Genomic DNA, 26,672 nt, shown 5'->3' on the forward strand with positions numbered 1-26,672 from the left:
ATGATTCTCTTGCGGTTTACAATTTCTTCTTAATTTACACCGCATAAAATACACTCTTCTTTTGCTCCAACTTCTCTGAGTTGTGACGAATGCATGGAGTTGTGTGAATACTACCACAATCAAGAGATAACAAAGTTCATGTCAAAATACTTCTTGCTGCAGGGGTTACGGCCTGCCCCTCCCCACCGCCCCCCAAACTGAGCAAACTCAGCTGTCTTCTAGTCTCTATGGTTTTGGTGGTTTCATACTGCCATGTAAGTGGAATCATGCAACTCGCAGATGGTTCAGTATGGCTTCTTGCACGTAGTATAATGCATGTAAGAGCCATCCCTGTTATGGTACAAATCAATAGTTTGTTACATTTTGTTGCTGAGTAATATTCCATTGTATGACGTTAGCACAGTTCGGGGACAGTGTGGATAGTTTCCGCTTCTTGGTGACTATGACTAAGTTGTTGTAAACATTCAGGTACAGGAAGTAGGAGATCGCCCAGATTTCTCTCCTCTGAGGTTTCACCCACTTTTCCTGAATCTTTGGTTAGAAAGTCGTGGTCTCTTGGGATGTTAGCCTCCCAAGCTACCCCATGGTTACATAGATGGGACTGTTTTAAGGTTAATGAGATGAGAGAAAATAGAGAAAAAATAAACAGGGACTCCCCCCCATACACATACACACAAACACATACTCTTTAGACCATAGGGGCCCCTGTCCCTGGTTCCATTGTTAAGAAAGAAAAAGAAAGAGAGAGAGAGAGGGAGAGGGAGAGGGGGAGGGGGAGGGGGAGGGAGGGAGGAAGATGGATGGATGGATGGATGGATGGATGGATAGATAGATGATAGATCGATAAATATTGATAGATAAATGTTGGTAGATAGATGATAGCTAGACAGACAGACAATTTTTTTCTTAGCATTTTAGATTCCCCCTGGGCCAGGGTTGCCATAGTACAAGGCTGGGATTACCGTCCCAGCAGGGCCCGGGGTGGGGGGAGAACCAAAAACAGGGGTTTTCTTCCCACCCTGCGGCTTGCAAGCATTTTGTGTTCTGGCCGGAAAGTGGGGGTTTTCTCACAGGTGTGTTGGCCCGGGGCACAGTAACATGCTGGGCTGTTCCGGGTTAAGATGGGAGAAGCAGAGGGAACACAATGGGCAAACCCTCTGCAAAGTCTGTTCTTCGAGTTTCGTCTCTGGTCTCCATCTGCCCCTGTTGTTAACTTTGCCGTCTTCACGTGGTGGCTTCCTGTGATGTATGCAGTTATTTCAGTGGGAGTCAGTGGGAAAGAAACTCTAGTAGGCTCATTCCACAGTGGCCCGCACAGAAAGTCCCCCTCCACCATATTTCCCCTTACTCCAAAGCCTTCGGCAACTCCTTCCCTCCCTCCCTCCCTCCCTCCCTCCCTCCCTCCCTCCCTCCCTCCCTCCCTCCCTCCCTCCCTCCTTCCTTCCTTCCTTCCTTCCTTCCTTCCTTCCTGGTCAGAGATCTAGCAAAATCTTGACCGAAGTTACTCACAGCCACCACACTGGCATGTAAAACCTTCCCTTCTTAAAATGACCCACTGTAACAGAGCAACGTTTCCCAAAGGCAAGCCTCCAAGGAGCACGTTGAGGCTGTCAAGCCATTCATCACAACGGCGCCAGCACAGTGCAGTCAGCCTCCTGTGTGCGTGTCGTTGTTTGTATAATTCCATTGCACTTCCGGCCCTGCAGACTTGTTGGTCATGCCTCTGTGTGGGTTCTTAAAGGTTCCTCTTATGTGAGCAACCAACAAAATCAGAGGTGAAATCCTTCCAGAGAAATGTCCGTGGGCCGGGTTTGCTTCAGCCTCATTGACGTCCATTTGGTTTCTAAGAAGACACACATCTCTCAGATTCTTTGCATTATTTTGGCCACGTGCCATCAGCAGTAAAATGTAACTTTCATAGATTTTAACAGCGTATGCAGGTAACAGGTCAGCCTCTTTGATTGCACGCGTGGAGTACGTGAGCTCTGCCTTTGGCCTTTTTCACACCTTGCTTTTGGCAACAAGCATGATTTTCTATTCCATATAAACCGAACACAAACACATAAATGCATGTTTTTATCTATTACCTATAAGCACGTGTTTTTACTTTACATATACACCAAAGATGCCTTAGCACACAAAGATCAGATGACCCCTCCTCACTGTAACCTACTCCTCCAGAAGCCAACTCTTCCTCCATCCCATTTCCCCTACTTGTCATGTTGTCATCAGCTGCTTCCGTATCCCAAAAGAATACTAACGACTGATCGATAGCCCGGACATGTCTGGCCATGGCCTCCACGTGCCCTGGGCAGTTCATTTATTTGCCTTGGTGGATTTGTTAGAGTGGAATTTAATCAATAGCTAATTCATTAATTCTGGTCCTCGAGAATGTCGAGGCTGCTGTGGATGAAGATAGCTGGCCAGCTCTGACTGTGACTGAAATATGACAAATGCCACGGTGGACAGCTTCGCTGGGCCCCGAGCTGCCTCCAACGTGTATTTATTTATTCCTGTAAATGCATAAGAGATGAGACAACGTCAAAGGAAGAGATGTTAGCACACTGCTGCCAGTATCCCATGATGCATGACCCGCCTGGCTGGGGCAGAGCAAAACACGGGGAACGGAGACCATGTCTCTCGCTGCTTTAATTGGAAACGTGGCTGTTTGGGGGGTTTTTCCTCCCAGATCCACATTGGTTTGGGGCTGTGTGGTTGAAGAGAAATCTGGGGTAGAATGTCTTCGTAGCATTCACAAACGACTGTTTAAAACTTCGCCTCAAGCGACTCAATGGTCTGGATGATATTTCCACACCCCAACTTGGCAGAAGGCTGGAAGGTAACAGCTCAGCCTGGGTGTCTCCGAGGAAGGCCCATCACCCATTCTCATTTATAAATCCCCCTATATCTTCCAAGGCCTGAGCTAGGGCTTGAACATGGCATGAGAGGTCAGAGGTCATGGAAGAAGAGTCTTCCCCATTGCCTCTCCAAATTTGAGGTGGAGTATCGTCATGACTGGATATCAAGGAGTCGTCTCTATTCTTAATTTTCCCTCCCCGATTTTTTTCAGTGATTGACAGCTTGAATTCCAGAGTGATCATTTTACAAATAAAAAATATGTAAACCATATTTCATTTTATTTTATGTTTATCCTCACCCGAGGGCATTTTTGCATTTATCTTCAGAGAGAGCGGGAGGGAGAAAGAGAGAGAAACATCGATGTAAGAGAGACACATCAACTGGCTGCCACCCACACAACCCCAACTGGGGTCGGGGACAAACCGCAACCGAGGTACGTGCCTGAATCTGGGACTCGCTGGTCCACGGGCTTGTGCTCTAACCGCTGGGTCAAACTGGCCAGGGCTACTTCCTTTTCTTAATCAGTAGGGTCTTGGTCTGTAGAGGTGGGATGTCAATCACTTCTCCTTCACCCAGATTGTAAATGTCCTCACCCACCAATGCAGACAATGGGAGCAGGTTTTAATCTGGACTGGAACTTTCTGTCCAAGTCTTGAAAGCGTATGGGACGGACTCTTGGAAGAGACCATTTGGAGGATGTTCACTACTGTCGCACAGGTCGAATCAGAGTCCTGTCACTTTCAGGACATTTTATGATTGTGATGGCCAACGAGTTCTGATGGTCAAACCCACTGCTTGATTAGGAGACCTAACAGAGTATTGAGCATATTCTTAAGAGGCTGCCCACTAATTCCATTTCCTCACCTCCCTCTCTTTCCCAAACTCCTCCTAATTTATCTGCCTTTGGTGGTTCCCGCAGAAGACACTCAAGGACCGAGGCCATCTTTCTGTGCCCCTCAGCAAAATCCAGTTCTTCCTTCTGATGAACTTGGATCTGTAACTGCCGTTCTACTCCTGACTGTCTGCACACACAGTGGTTTCATTCCAAACCCATTCTTCAATTGCGGATGTCCTCAACAGAATGACTCTTCCTCTAGATCAGATAGTTCAACCATCCCCACGGGTTAGTCATACTGATGTCCCAAAGACCTCTGGCCCCATTTTCTCCCTAAATTCTAGTCCCATCTATCCAATTGCCTATTGATTTTCTGTAGCGATAGTCACCCCTCATGCCTGTAACCTCAAGCCTCAGAAGTTAATTTTCCTTCAGCTGATCTTTCCCATCATCCCATCCTGCTGATGTACCACTGTCCTACGTATTATCACAAACGTGTCTCTTGGATTTTCTAAATCCCCTCATTTCACTAAATATCGACTTTAGTGTATTTTATTCTCCATTTCCACCACCACATCCTTGTGCAAGCTTTCATCATCAACGTTTATGTAGCTCTCTTGATTCAAGGAAATACAAGGAGGGAAAGTCTTTACTATTTGCTTATGACTTGCTGCCTTAACACACAATCCTTTGGATGTCCTTCCTCAATTCTTAGAAACCTTTCAGGAACATCTAAGGGATTTCAAATTAGTTTTAGTTACGAGTCTCACTTTGGTCATTAAGATTCATGATCGAGTATTAAAAAGTTTATTAAAAGATTGAGCTTCCAGGGAGTGCAAAGATTCTACCATTTCACCGGCTCACGTCTGATCACTTGCCCTTTTCCCTTGCTCTTCAATTCCCTTTCACCCCTGTGTCTCCTGGCAATGTTATTATTTTCCTGCCATCCCTGGGTGGCCATCAAAGCCATTGGACACTTGTGTGTTTTCTGAGTGGTCCCATGAGTATCTCCACTTCGCCAAGTTCCCTGACCTGAGTGTTGCTCTCTATGGCTGATTATCTTGTGGGGCCAACAGAACAGAACACCCCAAAGACTTTTGCCAGAGTCCCATCCTTCAAGAAGACTCCCTCATGTTCAGTGTACCTTCAGGTGACTCAGTACTAACCATCTTAAAAGGCGTTCACTGGCTTATGGGAAACTCACTCCTCTTTGCCAAATATTATGGTGTTGGCATTGTTGCCTTCGCTTGTCATTATAGCTGCTCTGGGTGAAATCAGGATTCTCTGACTGAGGAGCAAGCACCTTTTCTGTGGACATATAGACTACTGAACCCCGTGGTAAGCTGTCCCCAAACTCCCTACCACCCTTCCCTCCAGGGGTAGCATCAGACTGGGCTTAGAAACGTCTGCCTCATAGTAAGAACTAATCACGAGAAGCAAGTACCTCCCATTTCTCCGAGTGAAGGGGTTGGAATGCCTTCCTCAGCCTAGGGAATGTTGAGGGATGAGCTGGGAGTGGATGTAATGTCCCTCTTCACTAAAGAAGTAACTCCTTTTTTTACGCCTTAGCTGAGAAATCTTTAATGGTTTTCTAATGCACTCAAAAATGAATCTAAAGTTATTTCTGCGTACTACCAAACCCTACATTTTCTGTGGTCTCCCTTCCCACCCTCCCAACACCTACCCAATTTCATTTTCCGCTCTTCTCTTGGTTGGTGCAGGTCAGTGCCTGCTTCTCAGAGATGTCTTCCATTTCAAGTTGTCCAACCAAAAGATTTTCCTATACAGCTCTCATTGGTTCTAACGAGAAATGTAGAGGGGATAAACCTGTGACTCTTTGATCTTTATCTTCATCTACCTGGCTCAGATCCTCAAAAGCAAAGATGTGTATGGTACGGCAAAAAAGTATAGGTGGTCTCACTTCAGTTCTGTGGTGCAAGAAAGAGAAGTTACGGTGACTGGAGTTCGACACGTGTTTTCTAGACTTTTCTAATTCACTGGCCTCTGTGGATAAGTCAGACCCTTGTATCACTTACATTTACCCTTTTCTGTAGTTGATTATCCAGTGAATGCAAAAGTATTTAGCAAACTGTGAAATTAACTTAGAGAGTTGGGTAAAGACAGTAGAATAATAATGGTAGCTGGACCAGTCACCCATGAAATGTCACCTATGAAACGGTCCTCTCATAGGTGACAGTTTCCATCTACATTCTCATTAGTGAATGTGTTATGTTTGTACCCTCAAAAGCTGAAACAATAATTTTCTTTTCTTTAAAAGCACTCTATTAAAATGTCAAGGTTTATCTTGACTGCTACTTTTTTTTAATGTAAATGTTTGGACTTAATTGAATTCCTCATACTTGATGTCACTTGGAGTTCTGATGGGGTCCAGTAATTTGGTCTGTAAAGATATTTCTCCCTGAAATGAAAAGTATGACAAAAACGTTATTTGCCACAATGACAGAAAAGTGGTTAACATAGCTATCTGTGAAATGTTTATTGTGAAATCCTTAAAGTCTAGGAGCTAAGCTGATATATTCATGCTGCCCCCCACCAGGGTACCTACTAGAATTTTTTATAAGTGAATGTACCCTGAACTATATGTAATGGATAAGTGGTTATGGTTGGGAATTCTACAATTATACAAATTGAGTTTATTTTGAATGTCAGCATTCCATCTTTAAAAAACAAAAACAAAAATATTATTATTTTATATTTAAGTTTTCTTTGCCAAACTAAATTCAAGAATTTGTCATGCTCAAATTTGGATCTTTCTTTCTTTCTTTCTTTCTTTCTTTCTTTCTTTCTTTCTTTCTTTTTTCATTCATTCATTCATTCATTCATTCATTCATTCATCTATTTTTTGTTAAACCTCACCCAAGAATATTTTTCTATTGACTTTTTTTGGAAACATCGATGTAAGAGAGAGACATTGATCGGTTGCCTCCTGCACTACCCCAGCTGGGGCCAGAGATCAAACCTGCAGCCCAGGTATATGCCTTTGAGCAGGACTCAACCTACAACCCTCCATTCTGCAGACCAGCACTCTAACCGCTGAGCCAAATTGGCCAGGGCCAAATTTGGGGCATTATCATAAACTTTATTTACTTTCTGCTTTTTGAGTTTATTTATATATATTTTTAATGTTTTCATTGATTTTTTTAGAGAGAGAGGAAGGGAGAGAGAGAAACATTGATGTGAGAGAAAAACGTCCATCAGCTGCCTCCTGCATGCCCCCCACTGGGGATCGAGCCTGCAACCCCGGCATGTGCCCTGACCAGGAATCGAACTGGGACCTCTCAGTTCATGAGGTGACATTCAGTCCCCTGAGCCACACCAGCCAGGCTTACGTTTATTTATTTTTTAAATCCTGAAGAAAGAATGTGTGTGTCATCTAGGCTGTGTCATTCTGGCAGGTAGACTGACTACAGAACTAAAGTTGTATAATATTAACCTGAGAGTAAATCATTTCATTCAGGGTCAACTCCTCTATGAACAGCTTTATAATCTCATTTGCTGCCTTGAATGAAATACTAATACATCATTGCAAATGTGGTCAAGTTTTGGTCAAATGTTATGCCCTCATTGTATATCAGCTCCTCCTCACTAAAAAGTATACTTATATTTGGAACAAAATTGTGGCTTAATTTTTAAAAATCAAACATCCTCATGTGATACATAATGTATCATGGGAGTCTCCATTCCTTTTATGTGTAACCCCAAACAAGTCTGACCATGGTATTTAAGGAATTATTGGAGAAATAAATCTATTTCTATGAGTCAGTCATTAAGATGTGTCTAAGTAAAGTATACTTGGAGTTTATGAAGTTTATCAAATTTATCAATGGATACAATTTATGGATTTTATTTATAAATAGATAGATAAATTTTTTTCCGTGTCAAGAAAGCAAAAACTTCCTAGGGACAGTAGAGGATACCCACAGCTGCACCTGTCCCAGAAGCTCAGTGTCCCCCCTGTCCTAGCCCTGGGAGCCAGGGACAGGAGAAGGTACTAATGTAGGGATAGGTCGGCCACATACTCTAATTCCCACTTTATTTGCCAACTCAAATTCTTTGTGCCTTATTTTTACTCATCAAACCAAAGACTTCTGTTGGTTTTTCTGATTAGCCACAAACAATACTTTCTTTCTGTTTTCTGAAATTTAAAGTGGGAGCCCACTGGACTCATGTATTCCTCTCCCCAAAGCTTCAAAGTTTTGATTGATTCTCGGCTATTATATGGTAGGAGTATATAATAGTGTGCGTGTATATATATATGTATGTATGTATCTCCCTATTCTCTTGCAGCTCCTTGATTAGGAAGTGAACGGATATAGACCTTTACAATAATCTGGAAGATAAATCGAAAGGCTTATGAGGTTGATAGCTAGCAATGTTAAATGTTATCTTTTCAGAAGTAGTAATTATTCTCCCTGTTACAGATCCCTTCAAATTGATTGGACGTCTCCAGGGAAACCAAATGGCGTCATTCTCGGCTACTCTCTCTTACGGAAAACACGGTACCCGTGCCCGACGACCCAGAAAAGTCACAGCAGTGAGCCCTGCAAGGCAGTGATGTGTCAAAACCCTGAAACCGCCTGTGGACACAGGTGCTATTCTCCGGAAGCTAAGGTGCGTCTTTCCCGACCCATCAGAGAAGTATGTTTTTTTCCCACAAAACACTCCAGGTGAAATCACTTGCTTCTCAAGCCATGATGTATCATGCTCAGTATTTTCCACCAGTCTATCAACAGGACCCCATGGCAGAGAAAAGAGGCTTATAAAAATCCCATCATCCTCATGAGCGTTTCAGCCTCCTCGTTTTTCATCTTCACGGGAAATCTTAGTTTATTGAAATAATAAGGAAGCCCCCCTGAACTTGTATTTGATGGAGTGACTTGGATTTTTTTTTTTTTAACAACAAATCCATTCAGCTACAAGTAGGTGTTTGTATACAAGACACTGATGAGTAACTGTGAGTGCGACCTTTCATGGTTTGTCAGAAATATTTTAAAATTATGGCCATTTGCAGATTAATGTGCGTATTAGTTGCAGTTTATGAATCAGATCAATAACACAGCCAGACAGAGGAGTTTGTAAATGGCTTTTATTGACAAACGATGCAGGAAATTCTGAGTTTGAAGGTAGGATTTCAAATAATGAAATAATGTTCCTATTTATCAGCAGCATCACATTTCATGACTGAAGCGACCACTAAATTCCAAAGATTCACTGCCAAAGGACACAGTAATTAAGAAAGTGAGTTTTTGCAGCAATATGGATCAAAACACAAATTATTGTGGCTGACATTGGCTCAGTGGTTATCACCTGAGAAATGTTATGAAATAGCTGTTAGCTGTACAAACTAGCCTTTTTTTTTCTTTTTTCTGACACGTAGTCTCAAGAATCATCATTAACCCTTTGTGTTACGTCATTTCAGGGCAAGAAATGCACACTGATGAACATAGTTCGTAAAATTAAATTAAGGATTTCTTAGAGGAAAATGCTGGAATGAATTTGCCTGTTAAAAATGTTTTCTAAGAGACAGAAAGAAAATCTTGATGCATTACACAAACTCTTTATTTTCAGGATTCAGTGTGTACAGGTGTTGTCAGGGAAAGAGAATAAAGGAAGTCCATTAAAATCTCAAAAGAGCATGGCCGGTGTAGTTCAGTGGTTGAGCATCGACCCCATGCACCAAGAGGTCGCCAGTTCGATTCCCAGTCAAGGCACATGCCCGGGTTGTGAGCCCAGGTTGCATGGGAGGGGAGGGGGGTGGCGTGCAGGAGGCGACCAGTCGATGTTTCTCATCAATGTTTCTATATCTCTCCCTCCTTTCCCATCTCTAAAAATCGGTAAAGAAAAATATCTCAAAAGAAAAGAATTGTAAATTTCTGTTGGAGGTTAACTGTGAATATGTATTTCCTGAGTGAGAGGTTGGAGAAAGATAGAAGAGACTTACTGTGAGTCTGAGAACCTTCCGGCTGAAAGTCTGTACACGTCAGGAGGACCTGAAATGGACAAGGGTCCCCATGGGCGCAGCTGTGGTTGTCAAACCCCAGTGAGCATCAGACCTGGAAGGCTTCTTAAAGCCCAGGCTGCAGAACCACCCGGAGACTCAGAGTCAGGAATCAGGGGCGGGGGCGGGGGGCACAAGAATTTGCATGTCTACCTGTACACAGGTGACACCCCTGCCTGCTCCAGGGACCACACTTTGAGAATCACTAGGTTACGGAATTTCTTTTGGAACCTATAGAGCAAGGAGGAGTTTGCCTGTTTGAACCTTAGCTACGCACACACTTACCCGCTCAAGTTATTGAAATTTCCAGGTAGGTTTTTTGAGACAACTGACTTACAACTGAATTAAGAGATTACGAGATATTCTGTACATGGGGACACCTCCCAGAGAAAGACTTGCTTGAAACTGGGATCGAAACCGAGTCGTTTGGAGGAAGGAAGGAGTCCTGTGCAGGTCACTGACAACGAATGGGTGGTAACCAACCTGTCCTACTGGCCCATCACTAAGTAAATATTTGAGCGAAAGTGTCCAACAAGGATGATAAGCCCTGGAGAAGCTTCCTGAAGGAAGCAGCGGCAGGGAATTAAGTGTCAGAAGCACACGGTAGGCGAGTGAGACTTTAATAAATGCCTTGCGGCCTCACTGTCATCAAACGTGAAAGGGAGATGTTTTTACCCTGAAAACAACAATGACCAACATGCCTACATCCCAAATAAACCCGAAGAGAAGCTGTTACTTTTTCTAACTTAAAAATAGGGCATACTGCCCTGGCTGGTTTGGCTCAGCAGTCAGAGCGTCAGCCTGTGGTCCAGAGAGACCCGGGTTCGGTTCCCGTTAAGGGCTTGTACTTCGGTTGCAGTTTGTCCCCGGACCTGGTTGGTTGTGCGGGTGGCAGCCACTCGATGTGTCCCTTTCACGTCAATGTTTCTCTCTCTCTCTCTCTCTCTTTCTCTCTCTCTCTCTTTCTCTTTCTTTCTCTCTCTCCCTCCCACTCTATCTGAACAAAAAATGGAAAAATGTCCTTGGGTGAGGATTAAAAAAAAAAAAAAATAGGGCATACTTTCCAAACTTACTTTTCACACAGAACATGGCATTGAAGAACAGTCACCCAACTGCATGTACCCTGGGAGTCAGACAAATTGTGAACCCTCGTTGCTAACAACTAACCACAGCAAGGGAAACGGATTGCAGTTGGATTCCCAGAACCACCCGAGCAACCACACGGGTTGACTTGGAATTGAAGAGCCCCATTTCTCTGTTCCTGGGGAACTTCTCAAAAACAAAGTGCTAAGCTACTGGCCCTTTGAAAGACGTAGGGAGCCCACCCTCCGGTCCGTGGATTGAGCTCGGTTCAAGTGTGGGTGCAGGCTGCTAGTAGCTGTGAGTAAAAGAGACACCTCGTGAAGAGGGCTGATGTGCCTGTCACAGGAGGGCATCTGTGCCGGGTGGGTGCGGCCTGCCACCCACGGGTTCTGAGGCCACATTTCAGAACCGCACACTTTCGTTGGTTTTACGGCGTGTCAGTTTTGCAGACCGCAAGTGAGCATGCAAAGAATTATTTGATTGTTCAAGCGTGTCATTTCTTCCCCAGCTCCTGGAGGAAACACACACGGTTAAAAGGGCTTGTCAAAATGAATTTCCATACAAATGTTCTTTTTTTTAATGTGACATATATATACACACATACATAGACATATATATGTGTGCCTATGTATATATGTAAATGTTGGACTCTTTTAAGATCACCTTGTCTGAAGATTGGGTTCATAAATAAGTGACCTTTTAAATTATAAGGAAAATGCAGTTTATTAAAAGGAAAGCAAAAAAATAAATAAATCAGTGAGAGTCAGGTTTCCATAGATGTTGAATTCAAATAAACAACCATTATCATAGAAACATATATATGGAGAAAATTGTTTATTTATCATTCTAAATCACCTTTGCATTGGAAGCACAGACATTCAAAATGCAATTCCTATTTATGGAATATTGTAATAGAGCACAGAGCATGGTTGAAGGCTAAAAAGCTACATTGTATCAACTAGTATCTATAGAATCCGATGATGCTGAGTAAATGTGTTTTTCGACGTTGGAATTTTTCGCAGACACACGCTACGCTTGGTCTCATAGCAAGGTCTATTAGAAAACAATGTGTCACAGAAGATATGGTGGTGAAATAGTCTTAAGTAATGGGTGTTTTTCTCGAATCCTGTTTCAGGTTTGCTGTGCTGGCGTGCTTTATGACGCCCGGCCGGAATACCGTTGCTGTGATGACAAGTATGTCCCCTTTGTTTTGAATTCGACGGGGGTGTGTTGCGGTGGCCGCATACAAGAGGCCCAACCAGACCATCACTGCTGCTTGGGGTATTACGTTAGAATTCTACCAGGTGAGGGTGGTTGCCAGGTGCACTTGGTAATCTTGAGACCCAGAAATCGCAGACACAAGGCTCATGTCCTGTTTCAAGGACCTCCCCACTGCAAATGGATCACTCACACACAGCCAATCACCAGCTTAAATAGCAGGTCTTCCTTTGGCTTGGTTGAAATATCAAGGCAAAGTACAAAACAGCGAGGGAATATAGGGACTTCTGTTATCGACGCCATAAAGAACTGGATCTAGACAGCCAGGTAACTCCCTTTATTCTGTGATTTCTTTTACTCACACGGGTAACTGTTTTAACCACAAAGTCTGTGGATTTGGACATGTTCCACTCCATGAAGCTCTCCTCCACGTCCTCCGTTTCTATTCTGACCTGGCTGGTGAGCACCACGGGGCTCATTTGTCTGAGACTAGTCCCTGGGGAGTCCCCACTGACTCCAGGGCCGGGTAGGGGAAGGGACAGCAAGCATGGCGTGTTCCTGCCTCTCATTGTTTTGTTTTTTTCTTGTTTATCAGCTGACTCAATTTTCTATATTTCAACTACACAAAACAATGTCCAGAGACCGTAACAGAGAAAAAAATAGCAGCAATCGGTGTTTCTAAAATAAGTTTGTGACAAACTCTGTACTAAGGACTTCATGCGGGATACCTTATGTATTTGTCATAGCTTCTGAGATGGGTGTTTCATCTCCAGTTCACAAACAAGGAAAGAGGTTCAGAGAGGAGCGTAGCCTACCCGGGCTCATCTAGATGGAGCGAAAAGCTGAAATGAAAAGCTCGGTATTTCTCCAAAATCCATGTTCTTTTGAGAGCTGAACTTATATAAAACCAAGACATGCTAATAGGTGTTGAAATCAGGTTTTTTTTGTTTTGTTTTTTTTTATCCTCACCCGCGGACACTTTTCCATTTTTTGTTCAGATAGGGTGGGAGGGAGAGGAAGAGAGAGAGAAACATCGACGTGAAAGGGACACATCTAGTGGCCGCCACCCACACGACCAACCGGGGACAAACTGCAACCGAGGCACTTGCTCCCAGCGGGAACCGAACCCGGGTCTCTCTGGACCGCAGACCGACACTCTAAGCACTGCGCCAAACTGGCCAGGGCGACATCAGTTTTTAAATGACTATTCGGATGTCTAAAAAACTTATTGCTGCTTTTGTCAGTTACTTTTTATCCTGGAGACGCCATTGAGAACATTTTTTTTTTCCCTATCGTCCAAGTTTAATGCCTATGTCTTCTTTAAAAGTCCAGAAATGGCCCGGCTGGTGTGGCTCAGTGGCTGAGCGTCAACCCATGCATCAAGAGGTCACTGGTTCGATTCCTGGTCAGGGCACATGCCCAGGTTGTGGGCCCGATCCCCAGTGGGGGGCATGCAGGAGGCGGCCCATTGATGTTCTCTCTCATTGATGTTTCTCTCTCTCTCTCCCTTCCACTCTCTCTAAAATTAATAAAGAAAAAAATATTTTTAAAAGTCCAGAAATGGATATGGGAAAAAGAAAAGAAAGGTATATATTTGGGCGCCCAAGCAAAACTGAATGCTTTGAGACTTTTAGTTTAACAAAAAATGTGTGCCAAATACTTAGTATTAAATGTTATTCAGTTTGCCTTGAGTTTGGTATAAATATATCCATCCAAAGTGTGTGAAATGAAAAACTATCTCACCCAGCATCTCTCTGCAAAACCCCGGGGGCAAAAGGAGAAGGTGAAATGATTAAATACCGGGCGGATTTATTTAAGGCAGAGATCTTTTATTCATCGTAATTTTCCCTTAAAGTTGATAGGAGAATCTGTTTATGTAGCAGGACTGTTCTTCTCATTCTCACACAAAAATACTTTCATAATTAAACAACATAATCAACTAGATTTTCCAATAAGGAAACACAATGGGGATGGGAATAGGACTATGCTGAGAACAGTGTAACTTCTGTATACTGCAAGGCACAGTATTAGCAACTAACTCAATACCGCCAAAGCCTTTATTCTTCCAAAATACACTACACTGGAGGGGCTTTCAACTACAGTTTATATCTTCTCTCCCTTGCAAACAATTGCCTTGAAAATTGTCATTACAACCCGGCCAGTGTGGCTCAGTGCTTGAGCATCAACCCATCCACCAAGATGTCACCGGTGCAATTCCCGGTCAGGACACATGCCCAGGTTGTGGGCCCGATCCCCAGTGGGGGGCTTGCAGGAGGCGGCCAGTCGATGTTCTCTCTCATCCATGTTTCTATCCCTCTCCCTTCCTCTCTCTCTCTCAAAATCAATAAAGGCAAAAAAAATTTTTTTTAAATATTGTAATTACAGAGATGAGATGGAAATTTTCTGTTGTCCCATTCTTCAAGCTCAAAGACCATTCTTAGCTATTATCTAAGTTGAGCATAAAACACGATACTGTTTTCATTTCTAAGTCACATTAAAATTTTTGATGGTATTTGCGGTGAACTGTTCAACTCTAAAAAATATCCGCCATCCCTTAAAATGGATGGAAAATACTTGGTTGCCCCTATTAATCACAGCTATCAATTAAGACTTGAGAAACTGGCTGGTCACCTTCTCATTCCTAACACACAGTGGCAGATTTGAATCCAAGACAACCGTCTACATTTGTTCTATTTTCAAATAAATTTTACGTTTTGTTTTTCTTTCCCCCTAAAAATGAAATGTCGTGGAAACCCAAAGAGTATTCATTAATATTATGCAAAACTTATAATAAGTAATTTTTTAAACTGATCTTAAACCTCCATGCTCTATATATTGACACAGACTCACTCTGACCTCAAGCATTTTAATATCTACCAAACGCTAAACATGACCCACATTCTTTTAAATAGTTCCTTTTTCTCCCTGGCCAGTTTTGCTCAGTGGTTAGAGCGTCAGCCCATGGACCAGAGAGTCCCGGGTTTGGTTCCCGCTAAGGGCACATACCTCTGTTGCAGTTTGGCGACCAGTCAATGTGTCTCTCTCACATCGATGTTTCTCTCTCTCTCTCTCTTCCTCCCTTTCTCCCTCCCGCTCTATCTGAAGATGAATACAAAGATATCCTAGGGTGAGGATAAAAAATAAATAGTTCCCTTTTCATAGTATTAGAATGCCTATCATGTCAAAGGGGGGGGGGGAGCAATCTTATGGGGTAATCAGAGAGAGTGTTTTACACCAATCAGGAATCGCATGTAACTAAATGAAGAGATTATAGTGTGACCTCTATCCTCAGCCAGTAGTCACTGTTTATATCCAGAAAGAAAGCATGCTTACCCCCAAACTATCTTGTATTGAAATGTCATTAAAATTCAATCCGTTGTCTACCCATTCAAGGCCGGCATGGGCATAGGCATTTTGATTCTTATAGATGGGTCTGAAGTATTGGTTAATAACATCTAGCTTATTTTTTTCTCAAACAACTTTCCTTCTTAGCACCCATAACAAAGAATGGCAGAGAAAAAAAATGCTCATTACTCTGCCCCTTTTTTATAAATATGCTAATGACCTCAAGCTAAATGTTAATGTGGGTCATTCTCGGATAAGAATAACAATTAATGGTTGAGACCAGCATGGTAGCTTTTAGAGAGAAAACATTTTCAAGCTGGTGGTGAAAGAGATTCATTTCTGAGAGGTTAATGAGAAGGTGACTGATCCTTGCATTTTAGGTCTAATAGCCCTTTTTTGAGGGGGGAAAAATCAGTTTTATTTCTCATTGATATAATCCACCTCTTTTTTCATGGAATCTTCTCTGCTGTCAGTAACTGAATAAGATTCTGAGGGATTCAGGGAAATATGGCTAAACTATGCAAACCAAGTATTTGTTATACTCAAAAGTGGCTTTTAAAAATAGTGTTGGTTTTTCCCCAATATAGACACGTATGCTGTTTCCTCTGAGCTGACTGTTGTCCTAAGTGATGTTTAATTAACTCTGCTGCCTGAATACCATGTGATACAGTGACTTAAAGGGAATTTGCCAACAAGGGACACTGTGTTCTCTAACTGTAAGATTTAAGAAATATGGCAACTAGCCTGGCCAGTGTGGCTCAGTGGTTAAGCATTGACCCATGCACCAAGAGGTCTCCAGTTCAATTCCCTTTCAGGACACAAGCCCAGGTTGTGGGCCAGATCCCCAGTGGGGGACGTGCAAGAGGCAGCCAGTTGATGTTCTCTCTCATTGATGTTTCCATCTCTCTTTCCCTCTCCCTTTCTCTCTCTCTAAAAATCAGTAAAGGAAAAAAAAATTTAAGAAATATGGCAACTATATTTAAGACCAAACTGAAGAATCCTTTTATCCAGAGGAATATAAGGAACACAGCAACTTTCCTGTTCACAGGAAACTCATTTCTTCTTCACTGGCCTCTAGTAGAATCATGATGAAGAATTCACTAAGTTCCCTTCTACTTATAGATACCACGTTGTAGGATCTGATTAAGCCGGCTGCCCCCTACATTCCATTAATTCCTACTTGAGAGAAAATCGAGTGTACATTGGCCCACTCTCTAGTATATTATAATGACTCCTCTCATAATTGCCAGAAAGTAGAAACAGCTCAGATGTCGCTCAGTGGGTGAATGGACCAACTGGGTGTCCACACCAAGGAACACTATGCAGCCATCAAAAGGAACAAGCTATTGAGACATTCCAAAAAGGCATCACCCTGAGTGGAAAAAACAATCTTGGAAAGCTCTAGACTGTGAGATTCCCTGATGTGACGTACATGAAGAATTAAAAACCAAAATTGCTTCATAGACACAAACATATGACCAGAGGGAAAGGTAGGCTGAGAGGGAGGTAGAAGAGGGGCTGGGGGCGGTGAATGGTGATGGAAGGAGTCTTGACTTGGGGTGGTGAACACACAATACCGTACACAGATGATGCGTTGTAGGAGTGTGCACCCGAACCCTGTATCATTTTATGAACCAACGTCACCCCCAAGTTGCATCGAGGCTCAGCGGCTCCAAGAGGGCAGTCTTCTGTCGGGTAATTCTCCCAGCCTCTTGGCCTGTGCAGGGTGACTGTGAGTCGGAGCGTGTTCTGCTAACTCACGCACGATGCATTGTCCTCGGCCGGCAGGTGAAGTGTGCTGTCCAGACGAGCAGCACCAGCGGGTTTCTGTCGGCATCGGCGACGCCTGCTGCGGCCGGCTGCCCTACTCCACGCGGGGCGCGCAGGTGTGCTGTGCGGGGACGCTGCACGGTGGCCTCGGCCGGCAGTGCTGCGGGGCGCAGGTGGTCAGCCAGGATCTCCAGTGCTGCGGGGGAGCGGACGACGGGGCGGTGTACAGCCGCCGGCCAGGTAAGCGCCTCGTGCCCCTGTCAGTACAGAGACCACACCCAGCGCTGCTGGAATTCATTAAGACGCCACCGCAACAGGTGCATCTCCTTCTCACGCAGGGGCGCTGAGGGGGGACCCTGCCCGCAGGTTAGCTCTGTGCCCACAGTCATTCTGGCTGCTGGGGAAACTGCCCTTGGCAGCGGGTCACCTGGGAACGGTATCTGTCCCTGCCGCCAGAGGGGAACGCGCGTGGACGGACGTGGGGGTTTTCATTGCCCAGGCCGAGAAGAAGCAGGTACTGTTGTGACCATTCCGCTGATAGAACTCAGCTCTCTGTAAGCACCTGCGTGCCAGGGGGCGGGGAGGTTTCTCCGGAGCCACTGTCGCTTCGCAGGGGTTCTGCCTCCATTCAGACCCCATAGAGTCCAGCTGTTAACCTCTGACCACTGGACACCTGGACAAGCACTGGATAATCTGCGACCCGAACCAGACCAAGGTTTATCAAGTGGGATCAACAGACCCAGGATAATATAACTACCCACCTGCAGATGTTTTTCCGGAGCACCGGAAAATAGATCTGGCAGACTCCGCCCGTTGACTGCACCCCACGTGTGGGCCAGAGTCAGAAGGACGGGCACTGGGTGTGAGTGTTAGTCTCTGAGGTGGTGACTCCCCCAGCGTGGCCCCGGGGCTCCCGGGGGGCTCCATGTCCCCTCCAGGGGATCTCTGAGATCAACTCTATTTTGCAATAACACTAAACTGTCAGATGCTTTTTCCTCTCTCAGTGTACAGTGGAGTTTTCAGCAATTACACGCCTTGCTAGTGCCACAGGTGAAGGCAGAAACAGATGTAAGAATTCAGTTACTTCTATTAAACCGGACATTAAAGAGACCCTGCCAAAAAAAGTGAAACAATGTCCTTCTTCTCCCCAATTTTTCTCAGTCTGAAAATATTTCTCATCAACGTTCATGTTAACATGGTATATCCTGATTATTATTTTAAATGCATTAATAAATGCATATTTCAAAATCTTCTGTTTCCGAATCACAGTCAGCCTCAACAGCTAGAACCCGCAGAAATAAAGGCGATATGGGTTCTCCATCACTTGTAAGAGGGGTAGGGGTCCTGAGACTAAACTTGGAGAACCACTGCGTTAAGGCGTAGTGATGGTGTCTGCTGAAAATTATGGCAATTAGTTAGTTACCCTGGGCCATGGACCAACTCACTCCGCATCTCTTTCTCCTTCAGAGGAATTAGCTAGAAACAGGCCCATTGAAGAAAGAACCGGTGTTGTTGGCGGGGTCATGGAGACACGCCAAAATAGGTCAGAGTTTAATCATAGCAGCAAAATGTCTCATTTTAGCATCTTTGTTCATCTGTTGCTTTTTAAAAAGAATCCACTGCCGTATTCCTTCATTCCGCAAATATGTATTGTGTAATGACTACATGCACAATAGTCATTGCTCAGCTTTGTGAGTGTAAGATTGGCGAAGATTTTACTCTTAGCCTTAAGGACTTACAGTCTAATCAAGGAGAAAGGGCTTTAAGGTTAAACAGAGGCCATGAGAGAGAACATAGGCATAGGCTTAAGACTGAGCAATGACTTCGGTCAAGGGGATTTAAAAATAAAGAAATCTAAACCCTTGGATTGGATCATCTAGCAACGTTAAGGATTTTGGGACGTGTGGGTAGAAAAGGCTGTTCTGCTGAGGGGCCTAGCTTGAGCTGGAGTGAAAATCGCAATCTGCAACCTTGTCAAGTAGTAGCCGGGGGGGTTATTGGAGGTGTGCACCGTGTGGAAGGAAATGGAGATAAATGTGAGCAGGCAGAGGGGTTCGAACATTACTTAGTACTCATGGAAGAGTCGATGTGATTTAAGGAGATAAATTAGCTCTGGGTGGCAGAATGAAAGTGGAGGAGGAGAGAGAAGTCAGGACACTGTTGCTAAAAGGTAAGATCGACCTGTTCTCAGAAATGGAGTGGAGCCCGGCCGGTGTGGCTCAGTGGTGGAGCATCGACCCTGCACCAAGAGGTTGCTGGTTCGATTCCCGCTCAGGGCACATGCTCAGGTTGTGGGCCCCATCCCCAGTGGGGGTCATGCAGGAGGCGGCCATAAATGTTCTCTCTCATTGATATTTTTATCTCTCTCCCTCTCACTTGCTCTCTCTCTAAATCAATAAAGAAAAAACAATAATAATAAAGAAATGGAGGGGGGACCACAGTCCACTAGGAGGATGGTTCTCCACCTTGGGGCACTATACGCTCTCTTTAGACTCTTTGAAAGTTGCAAACCCTCACTTCAAGCAGAAGTGCACAGAATACACACAAAAATCAACCTGCACTTCCATGGTCCCTTCAAGTCCATCCACAGGTCCAAACCTCGGAATCACTTCTCTGCGTGCTTGCATGAGACACTCAGTGCCGGTCCAACGTCTCTTAAGCAAACGATGACATTCCTCAGCTCCTGTGAACCAGGGTCCGCACTCTCTCACGGAAGTCTTCATTTCCGCCAACTGGTAATCACGGTCGGCTGAAGGAATGATATTTTTATTTATTTTTTTTTTTTTATCCTCACCCGAGGACATTTTTCCATTTTTTTCCTTCAGATAGAGCGGGAGGGAGAGAGAGGAAGAGAGAGAGAGAGAAACATCGATGTGAAAGGGACACATCGAGTGGCTGCCGCCCTCACGACCAACCAGGGCCGGGGACAAACTGCAACCGAGGTACGTGCCCTTAGCGGGAACCGAACCCGGGTCTCTCTGTACCGCAGGCCGACGCTCCAACCACTGAGCCAAACTGGCCAGGGCAGGAATGATATTTTTAAAGAGAGAGAGAAAAACCTCTTTTTGTTCTCTTGACCTTCCTGCAGTTTCCACTGAAAATAGACACATTTCCCATGTCTTTTAGCTCTCTGCTCCTCTCCTTCCTGTCGCCCCTAATGACTGTGACCTCAGTGACCTTCCAGAATATCCATATGGCTCTTCCCTCCCTCCCCCCACCTAGCAACACCGTACCTGCTGCATGAGGCTCGGGCTCTCATGACTTTGTTCCTAAGCCTGGCCCCTGCCATCGCCTGGCATTGTCTTCCTGCTATGAGACCGGGCTGGCTCATAAAACATCTCTTTATGTACTTTATTACTTAAACTCTTTTATTTGCCTGCAGGAGCCCTTTAACAAAATCACATTGAATTGACTTTCTCACACCAAATCAAATCTCCCCGGTCCCAGTTCAGTTGTCTTTGTCAATATGTATTTTATAAATGGAGTGAATTAACAGATGCTGTCGGAACAGAAGTGCTGGGGCAGCGTTTATGTTTTTAGTGCTCTCTCTGGGCAGATGAGATGTAGAGCAGCCTTCGACTGGTACCCTGGGATGAAAGTCATGCCCGTCATTTCAGTGGATAAGTATTCTTAACCATTTTCCCCGAATGTATTTCACGCCTCTTTATTACTCTTTGTATTCGTCGTGTTTGCTTATATGATTTTATCGTCGCTGCCATTAATCTTGGGCTGAACTTGATTAGGTTCTGAAGTGTTAAAAGATGAGAAGACAAGGCTCCGTGTTATTCGGAGAGGACAACGTTTGTCGTTAGCCATGGGAAACCTTTGGGAATGATGGCCTTGTTTCTGTCGTAACCGTGGTCCCCGCCACCTTCGATGGGAAGCGCTGGGTGGCTGTTGTCTTGGGAAAGAACACTGAGTTTTCATGTCCTAGACTCAGACTTGGGAGAATGAATGACACCCCCATTAGTCACAGAAGATGGTATTTGGGAACTTGGTAAAAAAGGGGGGGGGTAGTGCAGAACTCCATCCTATGGAGTGTATCAAAAGAATATTCGCCCTGGCCTGGAGGCTCAGGTGGTGGAACCATTATCCCGTTCACCAAAAGGTGACGGGTCCCATATCTGGTCAGGGCACATACCTTGATTGCAGGTTCAATCCCCAGTTGGGGTGCGTACTGGAGGCGACCGATTGATGCTTCTCTCTCGCATCGTTGTCTCTCCCTCCCTCTCTCTAAACAAATCAAAACATCCTCAGTTGAGGATTTAAAAGACTGTTTCATGGGAAGATTTCCCTGACACAATACATTTTTTCAAAGCATCATGTATAAATGCTATAAAATACGTTGCCACGATTTGGGGAGCATTTTTACCCCTTTCTTCTCATTGTTGTCGCAGCCAAGGAGCCCCCTGCTGGTGGAGGCAAGCATGGGTTTCTTTAAGTGTCCGCCAGCAATTTTATGTTTGTCCTCAGAATGACTAACCATAGACCTTTCTTTCCCTTTTCATTCTTTTGGCCTAAACTATAGCCCCTTTGTTGAAATGTGGTTCTCATACTCAACCCCAGAGTTCCACAGTGACGTGGCGTATTCTCGACTCTGTTTTTTACGATGGTACCACTTTAATCTCATAAGCATGATTCATAATGGTTGGGTTTTGTTTTTTTGTTGTTTTTTTTTTTAGAAAAACAGAACCTGTTTATATGCATAAACAAGCCTACATGTTTATGCATGTTTTTATTTGCAGCCCTGGCCAGTAAATAAGAATTGATAACAGACTGAAAGAAATCATAAATAGCGTGAACCAAAAATCCTTTCCTCCCCAATTATCTCAGTTGTATTCAATAGAGTGGAAGCTAGCCTTTGGATATTTATGCTGTCTGGAAAGCGGTTCATTTTCTATATATGCTTTTTGGTCTCAGAAATAAACATCGAATATTTCAATGCACCCTACGCCGCTCGAATAACATCCGCCTCTCGCTGCAAGGGACACTCCACCTTTGTACAAATTTAATGAAGAGCCTCTAGAAAAATAGCTCGAGCCATCAATAATCCATGACCTATTTGGTGTTTCTTTGGGCATATTTAAAATCGTGCATTCTGTGTGTCAAAGTTCAGAAGTCAAGTGCTGCATGTGATGAATTAGGGAGGGGGTCAGAAGTTATGGCAATGCAGTTTCAGGAGATGGCCCGGCTCTGGATTTGAGCTCATTCATGCTGAAGTGATGCACCCTGGGAATTACTACCGAGCCCTGCTCTGGAACATCTGCTCTCCCTAAGTGAGTTAGTGCACATCAGACATCTTTATGTCAGAATACCGCAGTGATGGATGCAGTCTTCAGAAAAGGCTGCATAAAAATCTGGTGCGCCGTTCTGGCCATTAAGTGAAATTACTATTTAAATTAATGGCACTGTCACAGTTTATCTGAGCAAAGAATGAACGCTGATTAGGGTATTAAGTAATTAGCAATTTATCACACTGGAACAAGGTGGATAATAATTAAAGAAGTAATGGTTTACCAAAGGAACTAGAAAGGGAGTCACTTCTTGTTATGGGAAGGAAATCTTGGCTGAAAATTTCAGTTCAGTGAAACAAACAGGAAGAGGACTCTTGGTGAAAAAAGGCAAATCCTCCCCCCCTTTTTTTCTCTAGTGTGAAAACAGGGCATTATCAAAATTTTAGTTGACCTGTCAAAAGTCCCTCCGAGCGATCGGAGAGATGACCTATTCAGGGTTTGGAATTAGGTCGATGTCTGCACTTTGATTTTCCACTGTAGAGCATGGTGAAGCCATATTCTGACATAATTTGGGAGGAGAAGAGAGAAAGTATTCTGCTCCCTCAGGGGCCGGTTTTCAGAATTTGATCACTCTTTGAAATAAAAGCATGAATAATTTTAAGAAAACCAGTACAGAAAAAAATAACAGTAAAGAATCCAAGGTGGTATTTAAGTGTCTGATCTGAAGGCAGCAGAAAAACATCCAAATAATAAAAAACTTGAAGTTGGGGATTTTGTGTGTGTGTGTGTATGATTTTTATCCATCATAATCAAGACTCAGACTACAATGATAGCTCTGCTGTGTGTTATTTGAGAGAACTTATTTCCTGGAAATGTTAAAACATCTAAAATTAAAAGAGCACCAAAGAAAACAGTTTACTTTTAAACCAATGACTTTGAGCAGTTATCACCTTTAAACATGTCAAAAGTCACTTGTGATCAATGTATTGCATTAACCACAAATACAAATGTTTTCAATAACTGGAGATATTTTTGAAGTTGAGCCCTGGCCGGTTTGGCTCAGCAGCTGAGCATCGGCCTGCAGGCCAGAGAGTCCCGGGTTCAGTTCCCGCTAAGGGCACGTACCAAAAACAAAAACAAAAACCGAATAAAGTTGAAAGATAGAGAGTTCTTTGGGGTCCTGTGTGTGGAAACATCTTTCTAAGGCACATGCCAAGCCAGTGTCTAGATACAATGGTTAAAAAAGATAAATAAATAAAACTCGTTGGTCTATTATTAGGAGTGTCTTTCATAATGTAGTGTTTGTACAAAACCAGATTAAACACTTCAGGGCCCCAGGGCACTTTGAAGTTGAGGTTCTTTATGTTATCAGTCGGGACTAACAATAAACAAAATTCTATTTAAAATAAATCACTGCATTGTGCTAGTATATATCAATGGATATATGTGCTATGTGGTATGATACTGTGGTATGGGGTACAGGCACCTTAATTTCTAGCTTGATCTGACTCTGGGGCACTGTTTATCATTCAGGCTTGTGTATCCAAATCTTTGCCATGTCTCTTCCATGGTACGATCTAGATGTGAACAGAGTTAGTTAAACCGAATTGGGTGGGAGAAAGGAGTCCGTCTGGAATCTCAGGTGCACGGTCCTTCCTAGGTAGAGGTCACTGATGCTGCCTCCAAGACCTTTGTGACGCCGCCCCCTCCCTCTTCTCAGCCTAGCAATGGGTCTAGAACACGGCGTAGCTCCAGACACAGTGGCCGGACGGTTCACCTGCCCAGTGAGCATGCTCAGTGGGTGCCAGTCTGTCTCATGAAGAAAGAGCCCAAATGCCCACCAGTAGACGAATGGATAACAAAGCTGTGGTACATGCACACAATGGAGTACTATGCAGCTGTAAGAAAGAAAGATCTCTTATCCTTTGAGACGACATGGAGGGACCTGGAAAGTATTATCCTAAGCGAAACAAGCCAAGCAGAGAAAGACAAATATCACATGATCTCACTTTCGTGGAATATAATAAACATAACAGTCTGAGGAATAGGGTAGACCCAGAGACGTGGAAGTAGGGTACAGACTGACAACCCTCAGGAAAGGGGGTTGGGCGGGGCAGAAACCATAGCACTTAAATGCATGTACGCATAACCGATGGACACAGACAGCAAAACTGGGGACGGGGTGGGAGGGATGGGGAGGAGGGTGTCAGTGGTGGATCAAAATGGAAACATCTGTAACAAGTGTAAATTAATAAAATAAAATTTAAAGAAAAGACAAAAAAGAAAAAGAAAGAAAGAATGTTGACCGCTATTGGATTCAGGCAACAACTAAGAGTCCCACAGCTGCACCTGAAATTCTAGAAAGGGTTATGTCCCCGCTTCTGTCTGGCGGCTTCTTCCGAAGACTGGGGTGGCCTCTCCTCCCCTGTGAATTTCTAGGGATGTCTTCTGTGTCCCTTGGTTTTAACCCCCCTTCCTTTCTGAACGTGTTACCATCACAGAAGGGGCAGACGATTCTCAGGGCAGAAATCAGATCTTATTTTTTTTAATTTTATTTTTTTCTCTTTATCAATTTTAGAGAAAAGGAAGGAAGAGGGAGAGAGAGAGAGAAACATCGATGAGAGAGAACACTGATTGGCCGCCTCCTGCATGCCTCCCCCTGGGGATTTGGCCCACAACCTGGGCACGTGCCCAGACCAGGAATCGAACCAGTGACCTCTTGGTGCAGGGTCGACGCTCAACCACTGAGCCACACTGGCCGGGCCAGATCTCTTTTTTTATGGAGCTTGGGGACGTGTGGCCCCCCAGTGCTTCTGGAAGCCTCCCTCTCCTGTGATCCTTCACTAACTAGAGCCTGGTGCTTTGGTACGTGAGACCCTCACTCCCGCGTGTCCATCCCCTCGGCAGGGACACGCTCCTTCGGTACGGCACCGTTTCAGCCACGGCCGGAGTCTGACATTTTCGTCCCAAACTTGGCAGCCCCTGCATTTCCTTCCCGTCGGTGGGTTTCCTTCTCATGCACAGTTTGTGGTTGCAGGGATGCGCTGTTGCGGGCAGGATTACGTGAACGTGTCCGAGGCCATATGCTGCTCAGCCTCCAGCGGAGCCGCGGAACCACCCGTGCAGGAGAGCGACCCGGCGCCAGCGCGATGCTGTGAGCCACAGCTCGTTCCAGAGGGCCGGGGATGCTGCGGCGGGGTGGGATACGATCCTGCGAAGTCTGTCTGCGCTGACGGCGCTGCAGCCGGGAGCACGGCGGAGGTACGGGCTGGGGCACCTCTCGGAGGCGCGGGTGGACGACGGAGACGGGGACGGGGCGCCCGAGCCGTGCGTCCAGGGCAGGAGTGCGAACACTCCGTGTGCGTTGTCCACACTCGCTCCGCGGCCTTATTAACCCCCAGGGAGTCCGCTGTGACCAGTGCCCAGAATCCTGAAGGAACTGGTACCGATCGGCTGTTCTCCAGGAGCTTACCCGGCACGGCAGCTTGGGGCAGGACTGGGAATCGTGTGCCCAGAAAATCTGTGTGTCCTCTTGGTGTCCGGGCCCCCGCGTGGTAGCATCTCATGCCCGTGGGTGCCGTGGAGGGAAATGGGGGGAACTCCTGGCTGCTTCCCTCGGGCCCCTCCACCATGAGCCGCCACTTTTCTCTGCTGGAGACCTTGGACGGAGCACATCCGCTGAGTTGTGTTTATTCCTTGAGACAAGCGAGGCGAAGGCCTCTGTCTGCTCGGAAAGGGCCGGGTCTCTGGGGATTGTTTGGTTCATACTTCGAGGCTTCCCGTGCAGCCCTGTCCTTACACTTGACCCGGACTCAGAAACCGACCCTCTGCCCTCAGGGGGGGGTGTTCAGTGCCCCCTTCGTTTTCCTCTTTGCTTTGTTTCTGTTTCCTCAGTTCTTTCTGTGTTTTCAGTCTCTTCTTTCCACTGGAGGTCAGTGGACTAGATGTCCATCCGCAGGGCGATCGTGCAACGGAGTGGACTTGTGGTCAGGGGACCACGACACCGAGCATCCGTAACGAGTATACGGAATTAGCCACGTTCATGACCTCGCCTACGCCGGCATGGGATGTGCCCAGCCTCCGGCGTATGGCGAGCCTGGTGGGACCCGGCTGAGTTCTCGCCATGTACTGTGGAGACTTTTATTTCATGTTCTCACTCTGGCACCTGACGTACACCTTCCAGTGGGCCCTCTGTTTTCTGTGTGTGTGTTTAATTGTACCACTTCTCTTCTAAGCTTATCTCATTTTGTCACACGGCAAGTACAGCCGGTGTCACCATGTACACGCAATGGACGATTGAGTTAAGCCC

The 26,672-nt window shown here is 45.0% G+C and overlaps 1 protein-coding gene across 1 annotated transcript in view; it reads left to right on the forward strand.

The window, feature by feature from the left end:
• The window catches only part of USH2A (usherin), a 534,168-nt gene that overhangs the window by 366,140 nt on the left and 141,356 nt on the right, over positions 1-26,672 (forward strand). The window contains exons 47-50 of the mRNA XM_036277426.1: positions 8,137-8,326; positions 11,932-12,100; positions 17,148-17,369; positions 25,401-25,624. Of these exons, the coding sequence (XP_036133319.1) occupies positions 8,137-8,326; positions 11,932-12,100; positions 17,148-17,369; positions 25,401-25,624 (805 nt within the window). The remainder of the gene's footprint in view (positions 1-8,136; positions 8,327-11,931; positions 12,101-17,147; positions 17,370-25,400; positions 25,625-26,672) is intronic.

The sequence above is a fragment of the Molossus molossus genome, unplaced genomic scaffold (assembly GCF_014108415.1).
Source record: "Molossus molossus isolate mMolMol1 unplaced genomic scaffold, mMolMol1.p scaffold_m16_p_23, whole genome shotgun sequence".
Taxonomy (NCBI): Eukaryota; Metazoa; Chordata; class Mammalia; order Chiroptera; family Molossidae; genus Molossus; species Molossus molossus.